The 26,894-nt window shown below is 38.3% G+C and overlaps 2 protein-coding genes and 2 pseudogenes across 7 annotated transcripts in view; 3 read left to right on the top strand and 1 right to left on the bottom strand.

The window, feature by feature from the left end:
• Positions 1 to 6,870: 6,870 nt before the first annotated feature.
• Positions 6,871 to 26,492, bottom strand: NDUFB5 (NADH:ubiquinone oxidoreductase subunit B5). Its single transcript, XM_025451494.3, has 6 exons — positions 26,216 to 26,492; positions 15,415 to 15,503; positions 14,252 to 14,318; positions 12,641 to 12,702; positions 11,504 to 11,610; positions 6,871 to 7,104 (listed from the first exon to the last, which is right to left on the bottom strand). The coding sequence occupies exons 1-6, from the start codon at positions 26,337 to 26,339 to the stop codon at positions 6,984 to 6,986; spliced, it is 570 nt and encodes a 189-aa protein (XP_025307279.1). The 5' UTR covers positions 26,340 to 26,492; the 3' UTR covers positions 6,871 to 6,983.
• On the top strand, positions 9,392 to 9,857 carry LOC125754315 (40S ribosomal protein S26-like; annotated as a pseudogene).
• LOC112662680 (SIN3-HDAC complex-associated factor-like) lies at positions 17,850 to 19,316 on the top strand (annotated as a pseudogene).
• The window catches only part of MRPL47 (mitochondrial ribosomal protein L47), a 31,122-nt gene continuing 30,709 nt past the window's right edge, over positions 26,482 to 26,894 (top strand). Inside the window, exon 1 of one of the 6 annotated variants that reach the window (XM_025451488.3) lies at positions 26,482 to 26,645. In XM_025451488.3, coding sequence (XP_025307273.1) covers positions 26,548 to 26,645 — 98 coding nt within the window. In that variant the 5' untranslated portion in view covers positions 26,482 to 26,547. The remainder of the gene's footprint in view (positions 26,646 to 26,894) is intronic. The other 5 variants (XM_025451489.3, XM_025451492.3, XM_025451493.3 and 2 more) reach the window with 5 other exon arrangements.

Below are 26,894 nucleotides of genomic sequence, written 5' to 3'. Positions count from 1 at the left end.
TTTTTTTTTATGATATCATCTTTGAATTTCATATGTCAGTGCTGGTTGCTGACAGGAAGTCCAGAGAAGTCTGAAAACCTCCCATTTCCTTAAAAATCCAACTTTAAAAAAAATTTTATTTATTCATGAGAGACACAGAAAGAGAGGCAGAGAGACATAGGCAGAGAGAGAAGCAGGCTCCCAGTGGAAATCCTGATGTGGGACTCAATCCCAGGATCCCAGGATCATGACCTAAGCCAAAGACAGACACTGAGCCATCCAGGTGCCCCAAAAATCCAACTTTTGCAAAACTATCTAAAGTATTTAGCTATTGGAGCAAAAAAATGTGATCTTCAAGTAAATGCAACAGAACCATGTTTCCCTCAAGGCATAAGGGAAGGCTCTGGTTCTGATGAGCGAGAACATCACGATACACAAAACAATAGAACAATATCTGGAAAAAAACCCTGCTAGGGAGAAACTATGGCCTCATCTCCAGGGTAAGGTGGACTTCATATTTTCCAAAGACTCCTTGAGATGAGAGACATGCAGCTTGCCAGCCACTGCCTGTGTTCATGCCATAGCTCCATGCAAAGTCACACAGTCCAAAACACGGTCTGGGGACGGTGTGTGTGTGTGTGGGGGTGGGGGACAAAAAAACACACGGTCTGGGGCTGGGAAGACTTCCTTCTTTCAGTCTTGAAAATCACAACCAAGGTCTCAGGGGCATCATGGAAAGCCTGAGGGATGTGCCTCTGATCAAAACAAATCAAAATGGAATACAGCAAAGCCATATTACTGAGCATGTTGAATGTCTCCTTAGGTCAGTCACCCAGCAGGTGTTTGACAAAGGCAGCACCTACAACCCCAAATGTCAAATGCCTGACACTCTTCTTTGCCGTAGGGATTCTACAACAGTGCCATCATTTGTGAATTGGTTACCTCAGATGCTGTATTGGTGCCCCATTCTAACATTGGTGGGTACAAATGGGGCCCAACCGTGTCCGTGACCAATTTCATCTATAACATGATTTGGACTGGCAATGAGTGGCAGAAGCAAACGCAAGGAAAATCAAAAGTGCACAGTAAAAAAAACATCGGGCACACAAGGAAAAGCGTGATTAGTGACGACAGCTAAAACCAATACAAAAAGACATACCTGCGAGACTTTAAGTACTTGAATTCTCAAACACAAACTATAAAATAACTCTGATTATTACGTTCAAAGAAATGGAAGACACATATTTAATCACCAGCAGGGAACCGAAGACTTCTTCCTGAAGAAGTGTGTTTTGTGGGCCTTAATCATCTTTTATTACAATTCAATGAAGACATCAAGCAGTTTAGTAAACAGTGTCAAATGCCAAGATCTGGAATGCTGAGCAAAGGTACAAGGTCTGTGCTGAGTGGGAAATAGTATGGTGAGAACTATAGTGTCAAAAGAAACTATTTGCCACAAAACTGTACCATCAGGGTGACAAAATTGTACTTGAGAACTTTATACCTTGGGGCCTTGAGAAAATTGATGTCCTCTTATGAGGCCTATGGAAGTGTGAATTGGTTCAACATGAACAGGAGGACAACTTTGAAATATGTACCGAAAGCCTGAAAATACACTCTAACTAAAACCTCCCTTCTGGGAGGTTATTCTAAAGAACCAATTAAGGATGCATGGAAAGAGGGGCACCTGGGTGGTTCAGTCAGTTAAACATCCGACTCTTGGTTTCAGAATATATACGTATTATATATATATATAATGTTATAATTAAGAGTTTAGTGTATACAACTTTCACATTTTTGTGGATTATTTCCTTAAGACAAATTCCTAGCTATGTGATTATTAGGTTAAAAACAGAAAAGAGGTTGTGACTCTAGGTAGGTTCTGTTCAAATGTTTCCAAAAGAAATTCTGTGGTTGGACCCTGATGTGGAGTGCTGAATAACTTATGCTTTTTTTTTTAAGTTTTTATTTATGTATTCATGAGAGACACACAGAGAGACAGAGAGGGACAGAGACACAGGCAGAGGGAGAAGCAGGCTCCATGCAGGGAGCCCCACGTGGGACTCAATCCTGGGACTCCAGGACCACGCCCTGGGCCAAAGGCAGGCAGGCGCTAACCCGCTGAGCCACCCAGGGATCCCTATGCTTTTGGATAATTAACTGAATGTAATGTTAAGTGATATGCCTTAGCAATTAATATATAATTAGAAACAAATCAAAATGTGAATTAAGCTTCTTTATAAGTGATACATGAGAGGATATTTCTTTACATATTTCCCAATGTCAATAGTACTACCATCTTAATGAGATATATAAAAATTGCAAAATGTGGGCATATATAGAAGTACCATATAATTCAGCAATTCCACTTCCAGGTATTTATCCAAAGAAAATGAACACTCTAATTCAAAAAGACATATACATTACTATATTCATTGCAGCATTATTTACAATAGCCAAGATATGGAAGCAACCAAAATATCCATTCATGGATGAATAGATAAAGCAGATGTGACATTTATATAAAATGAAATATTAGCCATAAAAAAGAATGAATTCTTGCCATTTGTGACAGTATGGATGTGCCTAGAGGGTATTATACTAAATGAAATAAATCAGAGAGAGAAATACTGTGACTTCACTTATATGTGAATCTAAAAAACAAAATAAACAAAACAGAAATGACTCATAGATACAGAAAACAAACTGCTGGTTGCCAGAGGAAAGGGTATTGAGGGAATGGACAAAATAGATGAAGGGGATTAAGAAGTACAAACCTACAGTTGTAATAAGACACAGGGTTATAATGTGCAGCATAGGGAATATAATCGATATTTAACCACTTTTTTCTTTTTTCTTTTTTTTAGATTTTATATACTCATGAGAGACACAGAGAGTCTGAGACACAGGCAGAGGGAGAAGCAGGCTCCATGCAGGGAGCCCAATGTGGAATTCGATTCCGGGTCTCCAGAATCACATCCTGGGCCGAAGGCAGGCGCTAAACCACTGAGCCACCCAGGGATTCCCATATTTAACCACTTTAAATGGTCACAAATAACTAGATTTAATGCGGTGACCATTTCATAATGTATATAAATGTTGGACTACTGTTATACATCTGAAATGAATACAATATTAAATGTCAATTATTCTTTGATAAAAAATAAAATGTAAAAACAAAAAAAGTGGGCATGTACCTACCTGGAGGATATAATTCCCACATCATAAACTAAATTATTGTTTTTTCAATTCTCCATTTGATTATATCAAGGAAAGCCTCCATTTGGTACTGGTATGTTTTTAACACGATTTTCTTTTAAAATTCTCCATTTTCAACAAACGGAGAGCCAGGCCTTAGGTTCAGAGCCTTGGGTGGGCAACAAAATCTAGGTGGAATAGTTATATCTATGATTACTTTTTAATTATGACAAGGGACCGATTCATAGTCATAACATTTCTTTTTTCAAACTTAAAGTTTAAAAAGATCAATTTAAAGAGAATACAGGGCAGCCCAGGTGGCTCAGCAGTTTGGCGCCTGCCTTCAGCCCGGGGTGTGATCCTGGAGACCCGGGATGGAGTCCCATGTCGGGCTCCCTGCATGGAGCCTGCTTCTCCCTCTGTGTCTCTGCCTCTCTGTCTCTCATGAATAAATAAATAAAATCTTAAAAAAATAAATAAAGAGAATACAAAGTATATATCATATATGGAGACAAAATAGGAATGTTTAAAATCAAGGACTGAAATTTGAGAAATAGTGACATAAGAGATTGAACCCAGGAATTTACTGGTAACACTTTTTTGATCTCCAACAGTGTATTTGTTTCTAAACAGAATAATATGGTTAATTTACATCCTAGAATTTGGACTTTTCCCATGTTTTTTAAAAATGTTATTCATAAGAGATACACAGAGAGAGGCAGAGACACAGACAGAAGGAGAAGCAGGATCCTCCCAGGGAGCCCAATGTGGGACTCGATCCCTGGACTAGGGATCACACCCTGAGGCCAAGGCAAATGCTCAACTGCTGAGCCACCCAGGCATCCCTCCATGTTTTAGAAGTACATTGCCCATTGGCTCTATTCTACCTGTAAGTCCATTACTCTTTGAAGTCAATAGGCTTTAAGCAGAGACAATATGGGATGTTTAGTAATTTTCTTGAAAAAGGAGTGGACCATTTTATTGTATTTTAAGATTTTATTTATATATTCATGATAGTCACACACACACACAGAGAGAGGCAGAGACATAGGCAGAGGGAGAAGCAGGCTCCATGCAGGGAGCCCGACGTGGGATTCGTTCCCGGGTCTCCAGGATCGCACCCTGGGCCAAAGGCAGGCCCTAAACCGCTGCGCCACCCAGGGATCCCTGGACCATTTTAATCTTTAGTTGGCAGAGAGATCTTTATCACCTCTTTACATTTACTAGTGTAGTAGGCACTTGACATACATTGTCCCAGTGATCTTTACAACACTACCAGGGATGAAGATCATCTTTTAGAAAGAGGGCTCAAAGCATGAAGGAAATTTCCCAACATTAGAAGGGAAGATTAAACATAAAGTCCCTAGTTTAGTGTCTGGCACATGGAGCAGATACCAAGAAGACTGAAGCCATCATTACTGTCCCTGTAATTAGCAAGCTCAGGATTTAGTCTGACGTCTGCTCAATTCAAGCAAGCCCATGCCTTTTTACACAGGCTGGGCTCTGTAGAATTGCAGAAGAAAAAAGATAAAGATAACCCCAAACAATGTTAAATCCACATATCATTCACTCAGCTGATCTTGACTCAGTGTCTACCATGTTCCAGATGCTATGAAACAAGCTTACAATCATTCCATGTTGCCTTAGGCTAGCTTGAGATCCCACAGGTTGCTACAGTATTGTTCTTCCTACCAAACTCAATGCATATAATTTCTGCTTTGGGACACCTGGGTGGCTCAGCGGTTGAGCATCTGCTTTCAACTCAGGGCGTGATCCTGGGATCTGGGATCGGGTCCCACTCCCTGCGAGGAGCCTGCTTCTCCCTCTGCCTATGTCTCTGCCTCTCTCTCTGTGCCTCTCTCACATGAATGAATAAACAAATTAAAAAAAAAATCTGCTTTAATGTCTACCATCTGTACTAAAGAGTAAACTCTTGGGAGGAAATGTGTCTACTGTGATGACCACTTTATCCCTTGCCTATATCATAGTGACTAATACAGAATAAGCTTTAAGTATTTGAATTAGAAAAAAAATACATAAAAATCAACATAAACATATATATACTAGCTTTACTAACATTTTCCTTCAAGAAACACTTTCAAACCTTAAAAAAAATTCATATGATCCCAGCTATGTTAATATAATAAAAGGATGACTGAAGGAACTTTCTCAAATTTTTTTATGGGTAGTGGCATTCATAATTCATAGTATTTCTTATGCTTTCAATATTTCTGTTATGTTTCTTACATCTATATTAGTAGAAAGGAGAAAATAAAACCTAGTAATGCCAGAAAATAACCTGTAAACTCTAAAAAAAGGTTAACATAAATGTACATTAAATGTAGCATTATTTACAATTACCATTCTCAAGACCTATCTGCTTCCACTCTCCTTACCCCTCTCCTACAGAGGCTTAGGGACATCATGCCCTTCTTTCATATCCTTTGTTAGAATTAAGAGTTGGTAATTTGACTGCATGTGGAATCTTCAGAATGAAATCTGGAAGTAGTTGGGTGAGGCAGCCCTCTTCTGGGAAAATAGGAAAATGCAAATACTCCAGAGGATCCTATCTAGATTGTAAAGGGCCCTAAATGTCCCCAGGGCACAAAAGGTATTTCCTGAAAACAATGGATTTTTGAAGCTAAAAGTCATTCTGGAAGTTGAAGTGCAAATTTTTATTTTTGTAAATATTATGTATTTAAAATCTCTAAGCCTCAATTTCTCATCTGTTAAACATAAAGTGATAGTACCCTGTAAGGTATTTCCAAATCAATGTGAAAAAATACAAGCATTTAGCACAGTACTTAGCAAACCGTAAGTGCTTAATAAATGACAGCCATTATTTTAGCTTTTACTCACATTTTATTTTATTATTATTATTTTTTAATTTATTTATTCATGATAGTCACATGGAGTGAGAGAGAGAGGCAGAGACACAGGCAGAGGGAGAAGCAGGCTCCAAGCACCGGGAGCCCGATGTGGGACTCGATCCCGGGTCTCCAGGATCACGCCCTGGGCCAAAGGCAGGCGCCAAACCGCTGCACCACCCAGGGATCCCTACTCACATTTTATAATCTTTGCAGTACTCATTTTACCTTGTGCTTACAAAAAAAGAACTCCAGGAAGCTTAAGAGATCGCATCTAAGAAAAGGGGTGCAAGTGTGTATGCATTTAAAATGCCTAATATACTATACTACATTTGAAACTAAGGTAACATTGACAACTATATTCAATAAAAATCACTTCAGTGACAAAAAATAAGTGTAATGGCAGAAAACATGAAAATATCTGAGATTTGTTCACTGAGAAATTGTTTATTAAGATGTTAATGTTTATGTAGTTAGTTCAATAATTATGTAATTTAAAATTCTGAATCACCTCTGAATAATCTAGGCATGTATGTAAACTACTACATTTCTTGATATTTAACATAATTAGACTTCTCTAACTTTCAATTATCAGACAAAACTTTCAAAGTCACACCCTTAGGAGTTCATAAATTCCTATTTGCCCAAGGTTTTATTATATAACAAACCTTCTTAAAAGACAAAAGTCTTATTCTGCCTTTCACAATATATATCAAATCATCACAATGTACACTTCAAATCTTACAATTCTGTCAATTATGCCTCAATAAAGCAAAAAAAAAAAAAAAATTGAAATCCCACACAGAAGTCTTAATCTGAACCAATGTGGAGAAATAGAACAATGGAAGATCTTTTATTCATCATGTGAGCAAAAATACAGAATATATTTATTGAGTTTTCCCCTAAAGAGAATACAGTTTGTATTAGAGAAATAAAAGATTAGTTATCAGGAGTTGCTTTTGGAGAATAATCAATCAGTGCCTTATCAACAGTTGGATACTGATACCAGGGACCATCACCTCTTGCACGCATCAACCTTCGCACTTCCAGCTCCTTTAACCTATAACAAACAGAATAGCAATATTGTGAGTCCAGCATTTCCAATTGCAAAGTTAACAAATTATCTTCATAAAGAAAAACCACTAGATCTTTTGCTTTTGTGTAAAGTATTATCTAAAATACTTTAATTTTTTTTAAAGATTTTATTTATTTATTCATTAAAGACACACACACACAGAGAGGCAGAGATATAGGCAGAGGGAGAAGCAGGTTCCACTCAGGGAGTCTGATGCGGGACTTGATCCTAGGACCCCAGGATCACAACCCTAGCCAAAGGCAGATGCTCAACCACTGAGCCACCCAGGTACCCTAAAATACTTTAGATAATACTTTTGTGTAAAGTATTCTCTAAGTAATTTATGTAAAGTAATAATATACCTCCATAGATTCGTATGCATATATCTGAAATGTACCTATAAGGAAAATTTGGGACTCATTTTTTACTTTCATTATCTTGTATAGGTAGTTAACCAACAAATACCACTTGCATTGATAATCAATCTCTTCTCTCCTCCTGTCCCTGCTCTTTATCTGGACTGATCACTTTCACTTGGGTAGTGGTAATGCATTTCCCGTCTCCTTGCCTCTTAGAAAACCTCGAGACCACGTATTCCTGAAATAATCCCTTTCTGAAGTAAACCATAAAAAACTCTTAACTATAGAGAACAAACTGAGAGTTATAGGAGGGGAGGCGTGTGGGACGTGGGCTAAATGGGTGATGGGGATTAAGAAGTGCACTTGTGTTGAACACTAGGTGTTATATATAAATGATGAATCACTAAATTCTACTCCTGAAATCAGTATTACACTATATGTTAACTAACTAGAATTTAAGTAAAAACTTGAAAGATACAAAAACAAATTAAAAATGAAATAGTCTTTTCTCCTCTCCATTTTTATAGACTACATATTAAATTTTTCATATGACTGGAAATTTATCAGTTAAATAATTCACTTTATTAACTTTAACCAGCTCACTAACCCTACCCCCTATCTATGAAAGATTACAAACCTTTGTATACTCTAAAAGAGTTATCTTTCTTTTTTTTTTTTTTTTTGGATTATGTATCCTCATATTATCCTTTTTTCTACTCTTTAGAATATAATTATCCAAAATACAAATATTAAGATATTCATCAAAAGCACTGGTTAAATAAATTATGTTTCACCCTTATAATAGACTACTAGGCACCTGTTGAAAAGAATGATGAAAATCTTTCAAAAATAGGAAATAGGAAATAGAGATGTGGTATATGTCTAAAGTTCAAAAAAGTCTAATGATACTAAGTAGGAGCCATATTGCTATCCTAAGCTCTTAAATACTTAATAACAATTCCATATGGTAATTATATATACATATAATTACAAATCTAGAAAACAGGCCAATTGTATATTCTTTTAATCATTTAAATACTTTTAAAATATTGTACCAATTTTTATAAACTACAAAGTTAAAAGAGAATAAAGAGAAAGCAGATCAATGGTAGACTAGGGCTAAGAGTAGGGGATGGGAAATGACTGTAAAGGACAGCAAAGAAGCTTATCAGGTGATCAAAATGACCTTGAGTGTGATGGTTACACAGCTATTTACCTTTGTTAAAAACCCATCAAATTTAATGGGTACATGTGACTGTATGTAAACCTCACTACAAACACTAACATAAATCTCAGGATGACATTTAAAAGTACCAAAGGAAACATGAACGTTAAAAAAAAAAGAATTTGAGGATGCCTGGGTGGCTCAGTGGTTAAATGTTTGCCTTTGGCTCAGGTCGAGTCCCACATCAGTCTCCTTGCATAGAGTCTACTTCTCCCTCTGCCTGTGTCTCTGCCTGTGTCTCTGCCTCTCTCATGAATAAATAAATAAAATCTTAAAAAAAAAATTTGGACTTACATACATATTTGCTTATTTCATTACTATCAGAGACCATTCCATGACACAAAATCCCAAAAGCTAAAGAAAAAGACTGATGGGGACATGGGTGGTTCAGTGGCTGAGCGTCTGCCTTTTGCCTAAGGTCTGCCTTTGGCCCAGGATCAAGTCCAGCATCAGGCTCCCTGCACGGAGCCTGCTCCTCCCTCTCCCTATGTCTCTGCCTCTCTTTCTATGCTTCTCATGAATAAATAAAATCTTAAAAAAATAATTAAAAAAAGAAAAAGACTGAGAAACCTGACAATAATTAAATGAGTAAATATATACAAAATAATTAAAATACTAATACATAGTAATGTTGAGAAACATACTAGCTACTACTATATTTTCGTTATCTGAAACATAAAAACACTTTGTCCCTCTCGGTCGGCGCCCAGGATGACGAAGAAGAGAAGGAACAATGGCCGTGCCAAGAAGGGCCGCGGCCACGTGCAGCCCATCCGCTGCACCAACTGCGCCCGCTGTGTGCCCAAGGACAAGGCCATTAAGAAGTTCGTTATTCGGGACATCGCGGAGGCCGCCGCCGTCAGGGGCATTTCCGAAGCGAGTGTCTTCGACGCCTACGTGCTTCCCAGCTGTACGTGAAGCTCCAACACTGCGTGAGTTGTGCCATTCACAGCAAGGTAGTCCGGAATCGCTCTCGTGAAGCGCGGAAGGACCGAACACCCCCGCCCCGATTTAGACCCGCGGGAGCCGCCCCACGACCTCCACCGAAGCCCATGTAAGCAGCTGAGTCCTTAACGACTGAAGAAAAAGTGTTCTCCGGGAAAAAAATAAATGGCGATTATACTTAAAACAAACAAACAAACAAACAAACAAAAAAAAAAAAACAAAAAAAACTTTGCAAAAAATTTTACACTATCAGAAGACAAATGCAAGTTGGGAAAACAACTGCAACAAAACCAAAAAGAGAGGGATGCCTGGGTGGCTCAGCGGTTGAGCATCTGCCTTCCTTGAGCATCGGCCTTCCGCTCAAGGTGTGATCCTGGAGTCCGTGGATCCCTGCAGGGAGTCTGCTTCCTCCCTCTGCCTATGTCTCTACCCCTCTCTCTGTCTCTCATAAATAAATAAAATCTCAAAAAAAAAAAAAAAAAAAAAAAAGAAAAAGAAAAAGAAAACAACCAAAGAGATATTTTAGTTAAATGTGTAAGTTAGTAGAAAAATGGGCAATTTACAGGAAAACAAATACAAACAATAGATAGATGAAAAAATACTCAAACTTACAAATTCAACTATCTTAGCAGCAAAATGCTTAGGTTTGATAAATTTCATTTAGAGGGAAAGGTATGGAAAACAAATTATCCTGTATTGGTGGCAGAAAAAAACAACTGGTACAACTTTTTGGAAGAGTTTGGCAACAACTATCTAAAATTTAAAACATGGGCAGCCCAGGTGGCTCAGCGGTTTATTCCACCTTCAGTCCAGGGCCTGATCCTGGAGACCCGGTATGGAGTCCCACATCAGGCTCCTCACATGGAGCCTGCTTCTCTCTCTGCCTGTGTCTCTGCCTCTCTCTCTCTCTCTTTGTGTGTCTCTCATGAATAAATAAATAAAATCTAAAAAAAAAAGAATAAATAAAATAAAATAAAATTTAAAACATATGACATTTGGTATATCAGTGCCACTGCTAGGAATTTATATTTCATATACACTAAGTAAATATGCAGAAATCTATATATGAGAATATTCACAATACTATGTGTACTGGTTTAAAAAATTAAGGCACATCTACCCAGTGAAATATATGATGCAGCCATTAAAACAAATGGGATATGCCATTATAGAAAAACCATTAAGCTGTATTTAAGTGAAACAGTGTTTATAAGAGGATTCTATTTGTGTTAATATATATTTTTAATACATAACTTTTTTTAGAAAGATTTAAGAAATAACTAAATAGTAGTCACTGGGATCCCTGGGTGGCGCAGCGGTTTGGCGCCTGCCTTTGGCCCAGGGTGCGATCCTGGAGACCCAGGATCGAATCCCACGTCGGGCTCCCAGTGCATGGAGCCTGCTTCTCCCTCTGCCTATGTCTCTGCCTCTCTCTCTCTCTCTCTCTCTCTCTCTCTGTGACTTATCATAAATAAATAAAAATAAAAAAATAAAAAAAATAAATAGTAGTCACCTTTAAGAATGAGGTTAGGTAGGAAAAAAATGAGGTTAGGTAGAAGACAAAAGGAAATTGGGGATTGGGGATAGAGGGAGCAGACAGTTGCCTTGCATTTAAGAGTGTGATATTTTAAAAAGAATTCTTTTACTCTGATAGATATTATCAATTAGTAAGTCTCTCAGTCTTTGACTCATAAACTCTACTGTAAATAGGCTAATTTCCTCCCTATTTTCATCCCTTTCCATGGAGCATCTAATTGTGCTGATATAGTTTATTAAATTTTTTCTTGTGGCTTGCAACGGTAAGAAAGGATTTTCTTCCTTACCCCCTGCACATCTTTTTTTTTTCCCCCCTTACCGTAAATCAGCCTTTTCAGCTTCAATTTGAAGGATAGCCATTGTTTTTTCATAATTCTTTTCAGGGCTATCAAAGAAAGTTCGGGCAATCCATCTTGATATAGGATGCTAAAAGAGAAAATTTGTTTATTTTCTGAATAGTACTTTGCTCTTCCAGTTTACTATTCTTTAAAATGGCCATTTCAGGTAAACCAATAATGCTTACTAAATGCCAACTACTTTATATGTATTTTAAATACTTTCAATCCATTAGATGGATACTATTTTTGTTCCCATTTTATAGATGAACAAATTGTACAAAGTTATACAGTTACTAAGTGCCAGCATCCAGACTCAAACAAGGTCTGACTCTAAAACCTATGCTCTTTGCCAGTATACTGCAGTGAGTATCTTAAGTGGTAGATTTAGGAGCCAAACCCAGAGTTTGGGGATTAAAAACTGAAGTTTCTTCTCTCAGCATAAACTACCTGTATGGTTTGCCTTAAGGTACAATAATGATACATTTATTTTCTGAAATATAGTTCATTCAGATAATAAAACATGATAGTATTTAATCAAGGCCATCTCACTATAACACTTATAAAGACAAGTAATAGAATTAACTTTGGGTTTTAGCAGCAGTGACAGTGTGATAAAATGACTGATAGTACAGGCTGTGGGCTCAGGCCTGCCTAAGTTCCAATACTGGCCATACTTCTTGGACAGGTCAACTTACCCTCTTTTAAGTTTCAGTCTCTTCATCTCTGAATTGGGAATAATAATAGCACATTTCATATGGAATAAGAGAATATTTGCAAAACACTACCATAGTACCTGCTACACAGTAGCTGCTCAATAAAGAACAGCTAGCATTAGCACAAGTAAAATTTTTCCTATGGCATTGAACTTAGAATAAATTCTGACTGTTACTCTGCTAGGAGGGAAACACACTGCAGAGTCATTCTTTAAAAAATCATAAAGCTTAAAGTAATGAAACAAAATTATCAGAAGTTGCTTGTAAAAAGTAAGCACAAAATGTATCATCTAGTTGATAGCAAAAACTTATTATAAAACAATACCACCATTGCTAAATGAAGACATTAATCAGTGCACTGATAAAACAACTAACAGAAAGTAACTTTTAATAACATATACCAACCTTAAAATACTCCCAGTGTTCTGGGATGTAACCTTCTGGAATTTCTGCTAACTCAGCTTCACCTAGAGTAAGAGAAAACAGTGATGTCCAATTTTAGTATCAGGAGTTTATAATCTTAATTCTTCACTATTTAAGTCAGAAGCTAACTTCTTATGGTTTGTTGTTGTCATTTTTTTTAAAGATTTTATTTATTTATTCATGAGAGACACATAGAGAGAGGCAAAAGCAGGCTCCCTGTAGGGAGCCCGACGTGGGACTCAATCCCGGGATCCTGGGATCATGACCTGAGCCGAGGCAGACGCTCAACTGCTGAGCCACCCAGGCATCCCTACGACTTTCTTAATAACATTTTTTCTCTAGCTTACTTTTAAGTTTTTATTTATGTATTTGAGAGAGAAAGAGAGAGAGAGAAAGAGAGAGCAAGCGAGCATATGCGTGGGTGGGGAGGGACAGAGGAAGAGGAAGAAGGAGAGTAGCAGACTCCCTGCAGAGTGCCAAGTCTGATGCAGGGCTGGATCTCAAAACCACAAGATCATGACCTGAGCCAAAACCAACAGTCAGACACTTTATTATAAGAATACAGTATACAGGGCAGCCCGGGTGGCTCAGCGGTTTAGCGCCTCCTTCAGCCCAGGGCCTGATCTTGGAGACCTGGTATCAAGTCCTACATCGGGCTCCCTGCATGGAGCCTGCTTCTCCCTCTGCCTGTGTCTCTGCCTCTCTCTCTGTGTCTCTCATGAATAAATAAATAAAATCTTAAAAAAAAAAAAAAAAAAAAAAGAATACAGTATACAATACAAAAAACATTCAAAGTATGTGTTATTCAACTCTTCATGTTATTGATAAGGCTTCTGGTCAACTATAGGCTATCAATAAAGTATTGGGGGAATAAAAAAATTATATGTGATTTCTGACTGATCAGGGGGTTGACAGCCCCACATTGTTTAAAGATTGTATTTTAATCACTTTAATATGAAAATGATTTCATTCATTAGGTATTTTTTTAGATGTCTCCTATGTGTAAGGCATTGCCAATGGGCAATTATGTAAGAGCTTCACAATTTAATATAGTGTAACAAAATTTAAAAAAAGACACATTATTCCTTCTGGTTTTCCCTATCACTACTAGACAAAACATTTTAGGATTCAAGATGTTAGAAGTACTTTGGGCAGAATTTCCCATGAAAATCTAACATTAGCTATCTTTCACAGTTTCATTCTTTTTTAGAAGATTATAATTTTCTATATCCCAAGATGGATAAAAAAAAATTCTTCCATCCCTCAGCCTCTCTTCTACCTCTATCTTTTTCTATTTTCCTTATTCAGACTTGTCAAAGCTGGTTTGGAAAATTACAAAGAAGAGGAAAACAAGGCTCTCTGAAGCCATTTGTGGCCTCTACAGAGTTAATGACCTTAAAGATTTTTGGAGGAAAAAAAAAAGTTTAAAAAAAATTACACACTATTGAAGTTGCGATCTGGTTACTATAAAATAAAATCCCAACCCTATGTTTATTATTGAAATAACTTTTCTTTCTAACATCCATAATTTCTTTCTGTTATTAGTGTACATAGGTGTTAAAATTTTACCAATCTGGTCAGAGCGGTACTTACCAATAAATACATTCACCAAAGTTATGCCAATTGCTACTGGAATCCCAGTCAACAAAATGTAGAATTTCTGTTGAGATTAAAAAATAGTTTTCATACAACCATTTCCTCTCTTTCCCTACTCTCAAATTATCTTCAATTTTTTATTTCTTTACGTTGCCTGTGAAATAAACTTGCCAAATTGGAGATGTGATAGATACCAAATTATTTATTTCTGAGATTTTCTTTTACTCTTAACTTTTAGACGCCTATATTTGGTACCAAAAATGGAAGAAAAAAAGGATTAATTCTGCAAGCATAATACAATATATAATTAAGTGATTTTTCATTTTCTGGTGAACACAATGTAATAAAAGTTGCAAAATTTTTGTATTTATTAAGATGAAAACGGTAAAAACATTTGGGTGATTTCAACAACTATAGAGTTTGAGTTGGTCATGACAAGAAAAGTGGGAGCTCAAGCAAGAGGATGAAGAGGGACATTAAGTACAAAGGGCAGGCAAGAGGTCTAGAGGGCAGCCAGTGCTCAAATGGTCACAGCTCTAGGAACAGTGGCAGAGAGTCTAAATTGTCTAGACAATTTTCCATCTTCCCAACTTCTACTTTGCCTTATAGAGCCTTGAGATACAAATATATGGCCAGGACCCTACTTGATCCTTTGAAATCACTGTTCCTGAACAATACAGAAATAAAAAATCATAACCCAAAATAATGGAGTTACTTATTAAAGAAGTCTTTCAATGAGTTCTTTGGTAACTTAAATAATATTTTAGTCATATGATAATTATCCCCAAATGAATCCATTTTAAAAGTTTTATAATTTCTAGATTTTGGGATGTGTGAGTATGTGCGTGTGTGTGTGTGTGTGTGTATGTTTGCGCGCGCGCAGGAAACACAGGTTATATTTCAAAACCCCATAATCTTAAGAATAAAGAAATGGCTCAAATTTTACCTCCAATACACATGAATCCTTTTATTGAAGAAGGTTCACTAATTTAAAAAGAAACTCAGTAACAAATCAGACATTACAACAAAATCTCCATATCTATTAAGAAATATGAATTTATAAAATCACATCTTTTATAAAAGATGTTTTCTAAATAGGCAAAAAAAAAAAAATTCCATGTGTATGTACAGAGTTTAGTTTAGCAAAAGTTTTAACTCACCATTAAATTCAAAAAACGCCTGTCATAGAATTCAGAAGGTTTGATGATAAACAGTCTTTTCCCATGGTCTCCGCTGTGTCGCACAGGAGCTGGAAATATTAAATTACCCTGTTATATACAAGGCTCACATATACTGTTATATTCGGAGATAAAATCAGGTTATCAGAAAATGTATATGCATAGATGTTTAATGTGAATTAAAATAAAAATGCATACTTGGAGTAGTAAAGGCAGAGCAGATAAAGTATCTTTAAACAGAGTCTGATGTACTGTTGTAAACCATAGTTCTCTTCACTTTTATTCAACGTTCCAGAAATACCTAAATAATTTGAATTTGTTTCCAGAGCAGGCAGGGAGGTCAGATACTCTTGGTGGGTTACTTAACTCTGTTTACCTCTACAATAAGTATTTGCTAATGCTAGTAAATAACTAAATTTAAGTTGTATCATTTCATATGATGAAGCAGTATATATTAGGGCTCGCAGAAAAATAGATGGAAAGGTATTTACTCAACACATCTCTATTAAACACTCTAACATATCTTGATAAAAATCACTCTTTAAGCCATTTCTGATTGTGAATATTCTCCTCTTCAAATTCTCCATCAGATGGTATGTAATCAACCCTTACTGGAGATAAACTGAGGCAAAATTTCACTCCTGATATTATTTTTACACAATCTCCCTTTCCTGGACATCTGGAAAGACTGCTGCAAGCACTGTGAACTCTTTCTGCTAGAAGCAGGGAAGGATCTCACTGTTACTGGGAAACCAAGGTTACTGTTTCTATTGTATTCAAGGAAATTTCACATGAGAGTCACTACAGGATAAAAAACTAATTTCCCATTAAAGGAATTTCAGTCATGATAGAAGTCATAAAGATTTGTTTTTGTTTGTTTGTTTTTTTGTTTTTTTTTTTAATTTTTTAAATTTATTTATGATAGGCACACACAGTGAGAGAGAGAGGCAGAGACACAGGCAGAGGGAGAAGCAGGCTCCACGCACCGAGAGCCCGACGTGGGATTTGATCCCGGGTCTCCAGGATCGCGCCCTGGGCCAAAGACAGGCGCTAAACCGCTGCGCCACCCAGGGATCCCAAGATTTGTATTCTTTAGACACCTGGGTGGCTCAGTGGTTGAGTGCCTGCCTTTAGCTCAGGGCATGATCCTGGAGTTCCCAGATCAACCCCCATATCAGGTTTCCTGTAAGGAGCCTGGTTCTGCCTCCACCTGTGTCTCTCATGAATAAATTAAAAAAAAAAAAAAAAAAGATTTGTATCCTTTGTTCAAGCTTAAATGTCTGGAATGCCCTCCCCTATCCTGAAATCTATTCTTTAGGCCCAGATGACATTTTATCCTTTAAGAAACCAACCCTCTTCCCAACCATATAAGATCTCTCCTTTGAACTGCTGTATATTCTAGTGATATTCATACTTGCTTTCCCTGCTGTTACTGAAATATAAATGTCTTGAAGGCAGGAACTGTATTCTTAATTTTGGCATCACCTACAGCAGCTTGCAATGAATTTAGGAGGTTAATTCATAAGAGAATTAGAAGCTGGCATGAATTCACTAGGTACAACTCATACTATTAAGGCTTCTAAAATAACAAGAAAATGTGACAAAGTAATTATGTATTTCAGAAAATAATTTGAAAGAATTCTTTGTGGACTAGGTGGGTAAAAAGGGCTGGATAACAACACAAACCACTCACTAACTGAATAAATGCCTACTATGTGCAGGTCCTATGCTAGGCCTACAGTCTATAAAAGAGATATATATATCCTGCTGTGAGAAACAAATAAACATAATTATATATCTATAAGGACAACAAAGAGAAGAAACAGGGTGCAATCTCAGAAAAGTATCAGGCCCAGAAATTCCTATTTAAACAGGATGGTGGGTGTGGGGGAGTATGAGGAAAGTGCATTATAAGTTGAAGAGAACTAGCAAGTTAGGTGAATTTGTAATAGGTAATTGATTGATTACACTCAAAAAGTGCTGATTACTTAATTCAATAACCTGCCAAAGGCTTTCCATAGCCCTGAGAGGTCAAGATTTTTATAGACAGTCCGGACAAGGTGAAAATGGCATTCCTGATGACACAAAGCTATTCAAGAGTGGTTACTACACTGATGATAAAGTAGGATCCTCAAAGTCTTCATACACATTGACAAAAAGATTAAATATAGTAAGTGGAAGGTCTTGACTGCATCCCCCAAAAGTTGCTCACAGATTTAAGAAGAGTCATTGGTGTGATGTGATTACCAAGAAGGCCAAAGATAATTCAAGCTTAATTTTATGTACTAGAAGTATAGGGTCAAAACAGGAAGAGCACCCACCACCATTTCCTAACCACACCTGCAGAAATGTGTCCATCCCAGAGTACATTGTTTTAGAGGAACAACCTGGAGCACATACCATCTTAAGCAACCAGGATGGCAAACAACCTGGAAAATGATTCAGTGAAGCTTAAAGAACTAAAACTCGCCTACAAAAAAGAAGTCTGGGTAGAAACCATGTAAGTGCTTTAAATAGCTGAAGGGCTATCCCATGACAAAGGGCTTACACTATTCTGTGTTGACCTGAAAGTAAGAACCAGGATCAATGTGTGAAAGGATAATTTTCAACTTAATACAAAGAAGTTTCTAACAATTTTACTGGTTCAAAATAAGATTGAAGAGGCAAGGCAATTGAGGAGGGAGTGACTGGAGGGGGGCGCTGGCTTAGTGTGCACTCTGCACCTGGGAACATTATTGCACATGGAACAGTTGCCTTTGGAAGACATGGGATCCCTGGGTGGCGCAGCGGTTTGGCGCCTGCCTTTGGCCCAGGGCGCGATCCTGGAGACCCAGGATCGAATCCCACGTCGGGCTCCCGGTGCATGGAGCCTGCTTCTCCCTCTGCCTGTGTCTCTGCCTCTCTCTCTCTGTGTGACTATCATAAATAAATAAAAATTAAAAAAAAAAAAAAAAAGACAATTGCCCAGAAGAAAAGGTGTTTGATTTTCTTTTTTTTTTTTCTTAAAGATTTTATTTATGTATTTATGAGAGACACACACACAGAGAGAGAGAGAGGGAGGCAGAGACACAGGCAGAGGAAGAAGCAGGCTCCATGCAGGGAGCCCGACATGGAACCCAATCCCAGGTCTCCAGGATCAGGCCCTGGACTGAAGGCAGCGCCAAACTGCTAAGCCACCCAGGCTGCCCAGTGTTTGATTTTCATAAGCCAAAGATGAAGTATAGAGGGCTGCTGTATTTGCAGAGGTAATCCTCCAGTTCTCGATTCACTGACAGTAAATGCTATGAAAAGGACGTCCAGAGCTGTTTTGGGTTGCATGAGACCCGTTCAGAAGACATCTGTAATGCCTGTGTCCTGCTTGTGAAAAGATGGAGGAAATTGCCAGCAGGATCAGAAACAAATAAACAAACAAAATAAAACAAAAAACCAAAAACTGAAAACCACAAGGTAGATGCAAGGGCAGGACCCAGTCTGAAGACTACACTGAAATCAAAGAAAGTGTAAACTCTATCCAGAAACAGGGTATCGGTAAACTACAGAAGGAATTTAAATGTCACAATTCTGATGCTCACAGTACCACCTCAAGGCCTCCCTAGCTCGATCTCCTTGTTTAGAGTAACAAGTCAGATGATGGTTTGGATACAGAGATGGCCACTGGCTTCAACACAATGCCAATTTTTCTCTTTTTATATCTCACATACTGGAACAGGCAGAAAATATGTTATGGGATTATCTCTAAAGGCCGTTTGGGGGAAGTCCTCATTGACACACATCTATTCAAGCCTGGGTGCAGCAATAAGAAAGCAGCTGGTGAGAAGTCAAAGGAGCAGGGGCCAGTGCCTCTGCCCATCTCCACTCAGGCAGGAGTGGAGACTGAGGTTTAGGTAGAAAGGGAACAAAAATGATTTAAATTTTGGAAAGAAAAAACAACAAAACCTCCCTATTTTTAACTTGGATACCTGCTATTCTGCAAAAGACCTTTTCTAGAATAGTTTTGAATGGGTTATTTCTCCTCTGGTTCCATAAACTCTGAAGCCTATATCTAACTTACTAGAAGAAAAAAAAAAGTGTACATAATATTTAAGATGCTGAGTATTTCACAGGAAAGCTGAATGCTGCTGTAAAGTGCTCTTTAAGTCTTCTTTTTTAAAAAAATCCCCTTCTAATGAATGAAACTAAGGGAATTTCAGGGGATAGAGATGGGATTTGTTGTATGATAAACGCAGGTAGTTTTAGTCTTTCTATTTCGGGAAGCAGTGGTTAGGGCATTTAAGATGGCTGGCTATACTTGTTTTCCTTCTTGATAATAAATTTGTCATAACTCAGTATGGACTTGCCCCTAGATGTAGTTGTTAATAATTCTGAAAAAACAAGGTCTTGCCAAGGTTCTGATGATTCAAACCTATACTACTGAATATGAAGCAGGACAGACTAAGTTCTGGTGCAAATACCTTTTAGGAGTAATTTCTAAATATATGGAGAGGTAACCTGACTGTATATGTTGCATCCTTTGTCACCTCCCTCCATATTGATATTTGATAAAAGACTGCAGTCTATAATGAAACTTCTAAAGCTGAATCAAAGCTCCACCGGGGAAATGTCAAGATTTAGGATGAGGAATCCTAAATGAAAAGCACCACAGCATTAGCACATGTGGTAGATTAGAGATCACATTCTATAAAAAAGTATAAAGTGTCTGAAAAAAATGTGTAAGTCTTTAAGACGGCACATGCAAAAGAAAACAAAGGTTAATGCTTCTTGGGGCACATTAGAGGGCTTGTCTAGTGTGTAAACAATTGACTTTTGTTTGTGTTACATGCATGACTGGTGACTTCATTGAAAATCTGCACAATTCAGTTTTAGCTCTGGATTACTTCAGTTGACCTCTGTGAAGGTTTTATCTGTGTAGAGTGATTGTTTGACTTGTTTTAACCTATTAGGAGTTGGGGTTTTTTTCACTCTATTAAAGTGAAACTCTACTAAAAGAAAAGAGGTATGTGCTAATGCTAAACAGGTTGGTTTAACTTTGGCTTCTTCTAGTCAGGCTTTGCGAACTGTGAGATATTAGACAATAAATCCTGAACATGGAGCTCTTCAGTTCTAAAATCTTCACTTGAAAGCCTTTTACCTGAACCCAAACCAAAGTACTCTCATTGCCTCTTTTCTGAACATTCAGGAAAAACTTATCAGGTCAGACTTTTCATAATAAGGGAGGGTCTTCTGCCTACCTTATAATAACGTGACTCAGTGTTTATTTTTAAAACCGGATCTTTAAAATTGGATTGCATAAATAACACTAAGGAATGAGCCACTTTTTATGAGTATCCTATAATTTTATCTTAATCTAAACTTAAAATTTTATATTTCTTCCTTATGGCAAAAACTATAAGCCACCATATGCACAGATCACAACAGTGAGTTGGGTTGGCTCTCCCACAGACTTTAAGGTTTATCACAGGAGTCCCAGCCATTATCATTTTCCTCCTGTTATTTTGAAATGTTTTTTGGGTTTTTTTTTGTACCTTTTGGCCACAGTATGGGTGGTGGAATATATTATAATATGGATCATCACTACTTCTTATGTATGTATGTATTACTAGACCTCAACCACAGTCGTCTTCTTCCCCTTCCACCTCTTTGCCTGTAGGAGGTACTGTATGTAGTCATGCACTTTGTGTTAATATATTCGAAACCTACAAATCAGACGCTTGGGTGGCTCAGTGGTTGAACATCTGCATTTGGCTTGGGTTGTGATCCTGGGGTCCTGGGATCGAGTCCTGCTTCGGGCTCCCTGCTCAGCGCGGAGCCTGCTTCTCCCTCTGCCTGTATCTCTTATGAATAAATAAAATCTTAAAAAAAAAAAAAAAAACAAAGAAAAATCTACAAATCTGTCTTATACTTTTTATATTGTTGGATACTTACAATTGAAACTTTTACTTAGGATACTGAATAAATTTAGTCTTACTAAAAAATAAAACAGCAGACAAACAAACAAGAAACAAAAACAAAAATTGGACTGCATCACCAGTTCCCCTTTATGGAGTTATTCAACTATCAACAATGGGATGAAACAAGGATACTTTGGGGGTTGGCCTGGAGGATTTCTAATTTCCTTTTCCTCAAAGAATCTGAACATATGGTCTGCCTTAGAACAAGAAGGCATAACTTTGGATTTTATCAATCTCAATGATTTCCTTCCAATTCCAAGAACTCTTTCCAGGCTTCATGTTTTTGCACTTACTTTCCTCTTGGACTGAAAACTTTCCCCAGGCTTTTTGAATAGTTACCTCCCCATCTCATCCTTCAGGGCCAAGAACAAATATAATCTCTACGAAGAGGTTTTCTCTGACTACCCTATCGAATGCTGCCTCCCTCTCACCCTCCTTAACATCATTTTGTTAGTTCCTTTAGAACAATACACACTAAGACTGATTTTTTTGTTGAAGTCCATCAGGTCAAGGACTGTATTATTCAGTACTGTATCTCCGGTACTCTTTCATGTCTGCCACATGGTAGGTGCTCCATAAATATTGTTGAATTTACATTTCTTAAGTAAATTATATGTTAGGATCCTTTCTTGCTCTCTGAAATTAAATCTACTCAGAAGAGACAGTGTACTCCCAATTTTTCCTTTCTATCGGGCAAACAGACTGAAAGACATACACCCATAAACACACATCCCAAACAGAGAGAGAGAGATAGACTAAACTCTGTGTGGCTTTAGTGACAATAAATAACACTATTAATAAATATGGAAAATGTAACAAACAAAACAATGGAAGAAAGCTTAGTGTGGCTGCATTCTAGCAATATTAATGCAGTTAGTAAAGTGAACTGCTTACTTTTACACATAATTACTCTACTGTTAAACAACAATTATTCATGTCATTAAATGTGGTAAATAACTATTATTACTATTAGCTGTTCTAAAGTATACTTCATAGCACTAAACTCTTTTCAAATATTCCAAATCTTCACGATTTGTTGTTGATGTGGTAAGGCCATCTGCTTACAATCTAAAAATATTAGGGTTAACACTGCTTACAACCAGGTGACTGCCAGGATTTCTGGAACTCAGATTCTCCTTCCACTAAATATGCATCTTCTCTAAAGCCTGGAGTTTCTCAACTAGGTATTCATTTAGCTATATGAAACTAAAACTTCAATAATCAATTTTTTAAAATGCAAATAACCTCCAGAAAGTTATGTTCTTGACAGTTGTGATATTTGTGAGGATCAAATAAGATAATGTAGATTTTGTGTCTTCACGACAACAATGGGAAATTGGCCATTTTCTTTCCCTCATTCCCAGTTAATGACTCCACCAACTCAATTACCTAGGATAAAAATCTCACTCATCTTCCTTGCACCTACCCCCTTGCTCATCAGTTGACAAAGCCTCTTGATTCTATGATTCAACCTTTGCATTTCTTTCTGTGCCCTCTTCACCTCACTCACTGGCTTAAGTAATCCACACCCCCTTATAAGCCAACCAATATTCAGAAGCATTTTCCCAAAACACACTACTGGTGTTGCTCTCCTGCTAAAACACTCACTCTCTGCAGCCTACAAAAGACTTAAGATACTTTGGTTCTGTATTCAGACCCGTCACTCCCCCAATTTGGTCCCAACTTCCCTTTCTTATGCTTTTTCTCTTAACATGTACCTATCCCAAGAGCCCCATATTCAGTTCTATCAGAAAATACATCTACTTTCCTGCTAATTGCATCTGTTAAAACCATCCAGAATCCAGTTAAAATGTCCCACCTTTTATGTCTGAATTAACTCCATACTGCTTTATCATTTAAATACTCTTCTCAGTTTTTTAAACCATAATATGCACACATCAGTCTTCAAATTAAAGCTCCTGTAGCTGAGGAAGAACTTAAGCTCATTTCAGGAATCCTTTGATATATGACAATAAATAATTTGATTAAATAGAATACTTCTATCTACTTATTTCCTGAGAAAGGTTTTCAATGATGGTGAATGAAGATAATGTAACAGTACCAGATGTTTAAGAAAGGGGTGGCCACAGGGCTAAGCCTAATGCTTTTTTTTTTTTCCTAAAGATTTTATTATTTATTTATTCATGAGAGACACACAGAGAGAGAGAGAGAGAGAGAGAGAGAGAGAGAGACAGGCAGAGGGAGAAGCAGGCTCCATGCAGGGAGCCCGATGTGGGACTTGATCCCGGGTCTCCAGGATCACATCCTGGGCTGAAGGCGGTGCTAAACCACTGAGCCACCCGGGCTGCCCAAGGCTAATGCTTTTAAGTCTAGGTGCTTTCAATTTTCCCCCTCATCCTTCACAACTCCCTTGTGAGATACATTAAAATTTCCTTTTGTTAATTTTTTAATTTTTTTAAAGATTATTTATTTATTTATTCATAGAGATGCAGAGAGAGAGAGAGGCAGAGACACAGGCAGAGGGAGAAGCAGGCTCCATGCAGAGAGCCCGACGCAGGACTCGATCCCGAGTCTCCAGGATCACTCCCTGGGCTGCAGGCGGCGCTAAACCGCTGTGCCACCGGGGCTGCCCAAAATTTCCTTTTTTTTAAAAGCAGTTCTTATGGTAAAAGATAAGTACCTTTCTTTTTTTTTTTTTAAAGGAATTAATTTTTTTAATAGATTTTATTTATTTATTCATAAGAGACACAGAGAGAAAGGCACAGAGACACAGGCAGAGGGAGAAGCAGGTTCCATGCAAGGAGCCAGATGTGGGACTCGATCCTGGGTCTCCAGGATCACACCCCGGGCTGTAGGCGGCGCTAAACCGCTGCGCCACCGGGGCTGCCTGATAAGTATCTTTCAAAACAGCTATCTAGAAAGATGCAAACTATCCAGAAATATTTCAGGGTTATAAATTCTTGTCAATAGGAAAGACATTATATTTATTTCTCTGTCAACAGAATATAAGCACACTTGTAATAAACATTCTCTTTTTTTTAAAGATGAAGAAATGTAGGTTCCAAGCGATTAAATACTTTCCACTTAGCTCCCGAGATAGGATGACCCAAGGTCACACAGCTACTGAAGTTTGAAGCCAGAAATTGAACGTAGGCAGTCTAGGTCCAGAGAAAAGAAAACAAGGCAAAGTTCTCTATTCTGCTGGATCTTACAGTCACATAGACTCAGACATAAGCAATAATATAACAAATTAAAACCTTTCATTCCACAGTGACAGATGAGGCCACCTGCAAAATACCTTTGAAAGTAACTATAAGGTATAAACTATTAGATCCTTTCCTGGGGAGTAAAGTATAAAGAGGATCTGGGAGTGAGATTTTACCTGAGATTATCTCCAGCAAGGCATGATTAAATACTATCCATAGTGAGTCTTTGAAGAGGGTATTTGAGTATTTCATTTTATTTGTTCATTCATGAAAGACACACAGAGAGGCAGAGACACAGGCAGAGGGAGAAGCAGGCTCCATGCAGGGACTTGATCCCAGGACCCCGGGACCATGACCGGAGCCAAATGCAGATGCTCAACCGCTGAGCCACCCAAGGGTCCCTGAAGAGGATATCTGTAATCAGAAATGGCTTACAAAGAGAATTTGTCAAAGAGTGTTAACATATGTAGTTTTTTTTTTTTTTTTAAACGGGTTCAAATTCCCGCTGGGAATTTGCTGAACATCACATCATTTGAACATGCTGAACATCATTTGTTCTTTCCATCATTTTTGCAACAAGTCTCTGTATAATGCCTCATCGTGTGAAGTGACATACTTCAAGTTAAATTGGAAGAAGAAAAAAGGGGTAAACAGAGAAAGTTATTTTGAGGGTAGAAACCTTTTTGGCTTTAGAGTACACTTCACTTCCTCTCTATCTACTTGTATTGCTTAGGGTAGATAGCTTATAGAATATTTATCAAGAGCATTAAATGAATCAATACCTTTAAAAAAAATCTTAGGATGGTACATGGCACATAAGTGTTCAATAAATGTTAGCTACTGTTATTATAAATTTGTTGCAATACTGCAGTATTTTTGTAACAATCAAGTCACAGTTCCTTCCTTAGCAAAATGGGAATAACAACACGGTACTTACTTTGCAGAGTCTTTGAAAGAATTAGGTTGAATACAAGGCACCTGAGGCTTTGCTATTATCATTCATTCTCCTAGGAGTCAACTAGCCCTCCCATAACTGCATTATGACTTTCCTGGACCCAGCCACGTTTCCTTCATGTGCCTCTTTCTCTTTAAGAAGATCTTAAAAATTATTTTCTGACTGTGTTGATATAAAACTAATACAATCCATATTCACTAACATTATAGGCTTTTTTTCTTCTGGTTTTAAAAGAAATCCAAATTAAACCATTTTCATGGAACCTGAAAGTACCGTGTGGGCACCGTGCCTACTGAAGTTGGCCCTGAGCCTCTCCACCCGCCTCCCATCACTCAGCATCAGCCGGCTCCTGGGCAGCCGACTTCCAACCTCGGGGGCCCAGTACCTCGTGCAGGTGGAACGGACAGAGAATCTGGCGCCGGAGAGACGTGGGTCTCAGCTTCATGCCTTTTGAACCGCAACTTCATCCGCAAATTAGCACCCATTGGAATGGTTGCAAGGCAAAGTGTTTCACAAATACTAAGCGACAATTTAAACGCGAATGACCTGATTACTTTAGGAAAATTCTCGTAGCCTCACAAAGACCACGTCCCGTCTCTCCGGCTCCAAGCCCGCTTATTTCTCCCAGACCTCACCAAGGTCATCCGGGAAGAGTTCCCCACCTCTCACCCCACGTCCCCTAAGCGCGCTTTCTCCCAAAGCTTAGCACCCACCGACAGTCTTCGGAAAGCCACGGGTGAGGAAACCCCCGCATCCGAGACGAGGACCGAGCCGGCGGCCCGACAAAGCGGCCACTGCAGTGACCGAAGCCCGCTGCAGTATACTCATGGCCGCCATGGCTACTCTGGGCAATTGAAACGCTGGAGCGCCCAACGGGAGCCGAAAGGGCCGATTTCTCAATGAGGGCGAAGGCAAAAGGTGGCCATGTTGAGTGAGGGCAAAGCTTATTTCTGTTTTCTCCAACCCCCCTGGGTGCGAGACACCGGAAGTGACGTGATTGGAGGAACCAGCAGCGGGCGTTTGTTATTCCCACTTCCGTGGGAACATGGCTGCGGCCAGCGTCGGCGTTCTTTGGAGAAAGGTCTTAACCGGCTTGAAGGCTCCCAAGTTGCTTAAAAGTTCTCAGGCCCTAGCTAGCACAGGGTAAGTGATGTGACGAGTAGATCTGTTCTCCTCTCCGACTTCAGATCTTGTTTGGTTGTGGAGATGCTGAAGATAGCGGAGAGGCCGTGCGGATGGCTGAGGCCGAAGGCACCCGCGTGAGGAAGGAATGACCTTAGAGAAGTTGCCCACCTGCGACGTATCCGTTCCTTCCTTAGAGGTTTTGTTGTCTCCTACTGTGGGCCAGGCAGTCCATGGGGTCTGTAGGTAGTAGTTGTTGAATTAAACCTG

The sequence above is a fragment of the Canis lupus genome, chromosome 34 (assembly GCF_003254725.2).
Source record: "Canis lupus dingo isolate Sandy chromosome 34, ASM325472v2, whole genome shotgun sequence".
In the NCBI taxonomy this organism is placed as follows: domain Eukaryota; kingdom Metazoa; phylum Chordata; class Mammalia; order Carnivora; family Canidae; genus Canis; species Canis lupus.
The sequence above is the reverse complement of the archived record's forward strand: the minus strand, read 5'-3'. Positions and strand labels throughout refer to the sequence as shown.

What these genes read in the sequence shown, in the direction of transcription:
- NDUFB5 (XM_025451494.3), bottom strand. Translation starts at nt 26,339, where the DNA reads ATGGCGGCCATGAGTATACTGCAGCGGGCTTCGGTCACTGCAGTGGCC. An exon ending in TTTGGTGAATGTATTTATTG is followed by an intron (nt 12,703 to 14,251) that starts GTAAGTACCGCT and finishes CTCTTACTCTAG; the next exon opens with GTGAAGCTGAGTTAGCAGAA. An exon ending in AACACTGGGAGTATTTTAAG is followed by an intron (nt 11,611 to 12,640) that starts GTTGGTATATGT and finishes TTTCTCTTTTAG; the next exon opens with CATCCTATATCAAGATGGAT.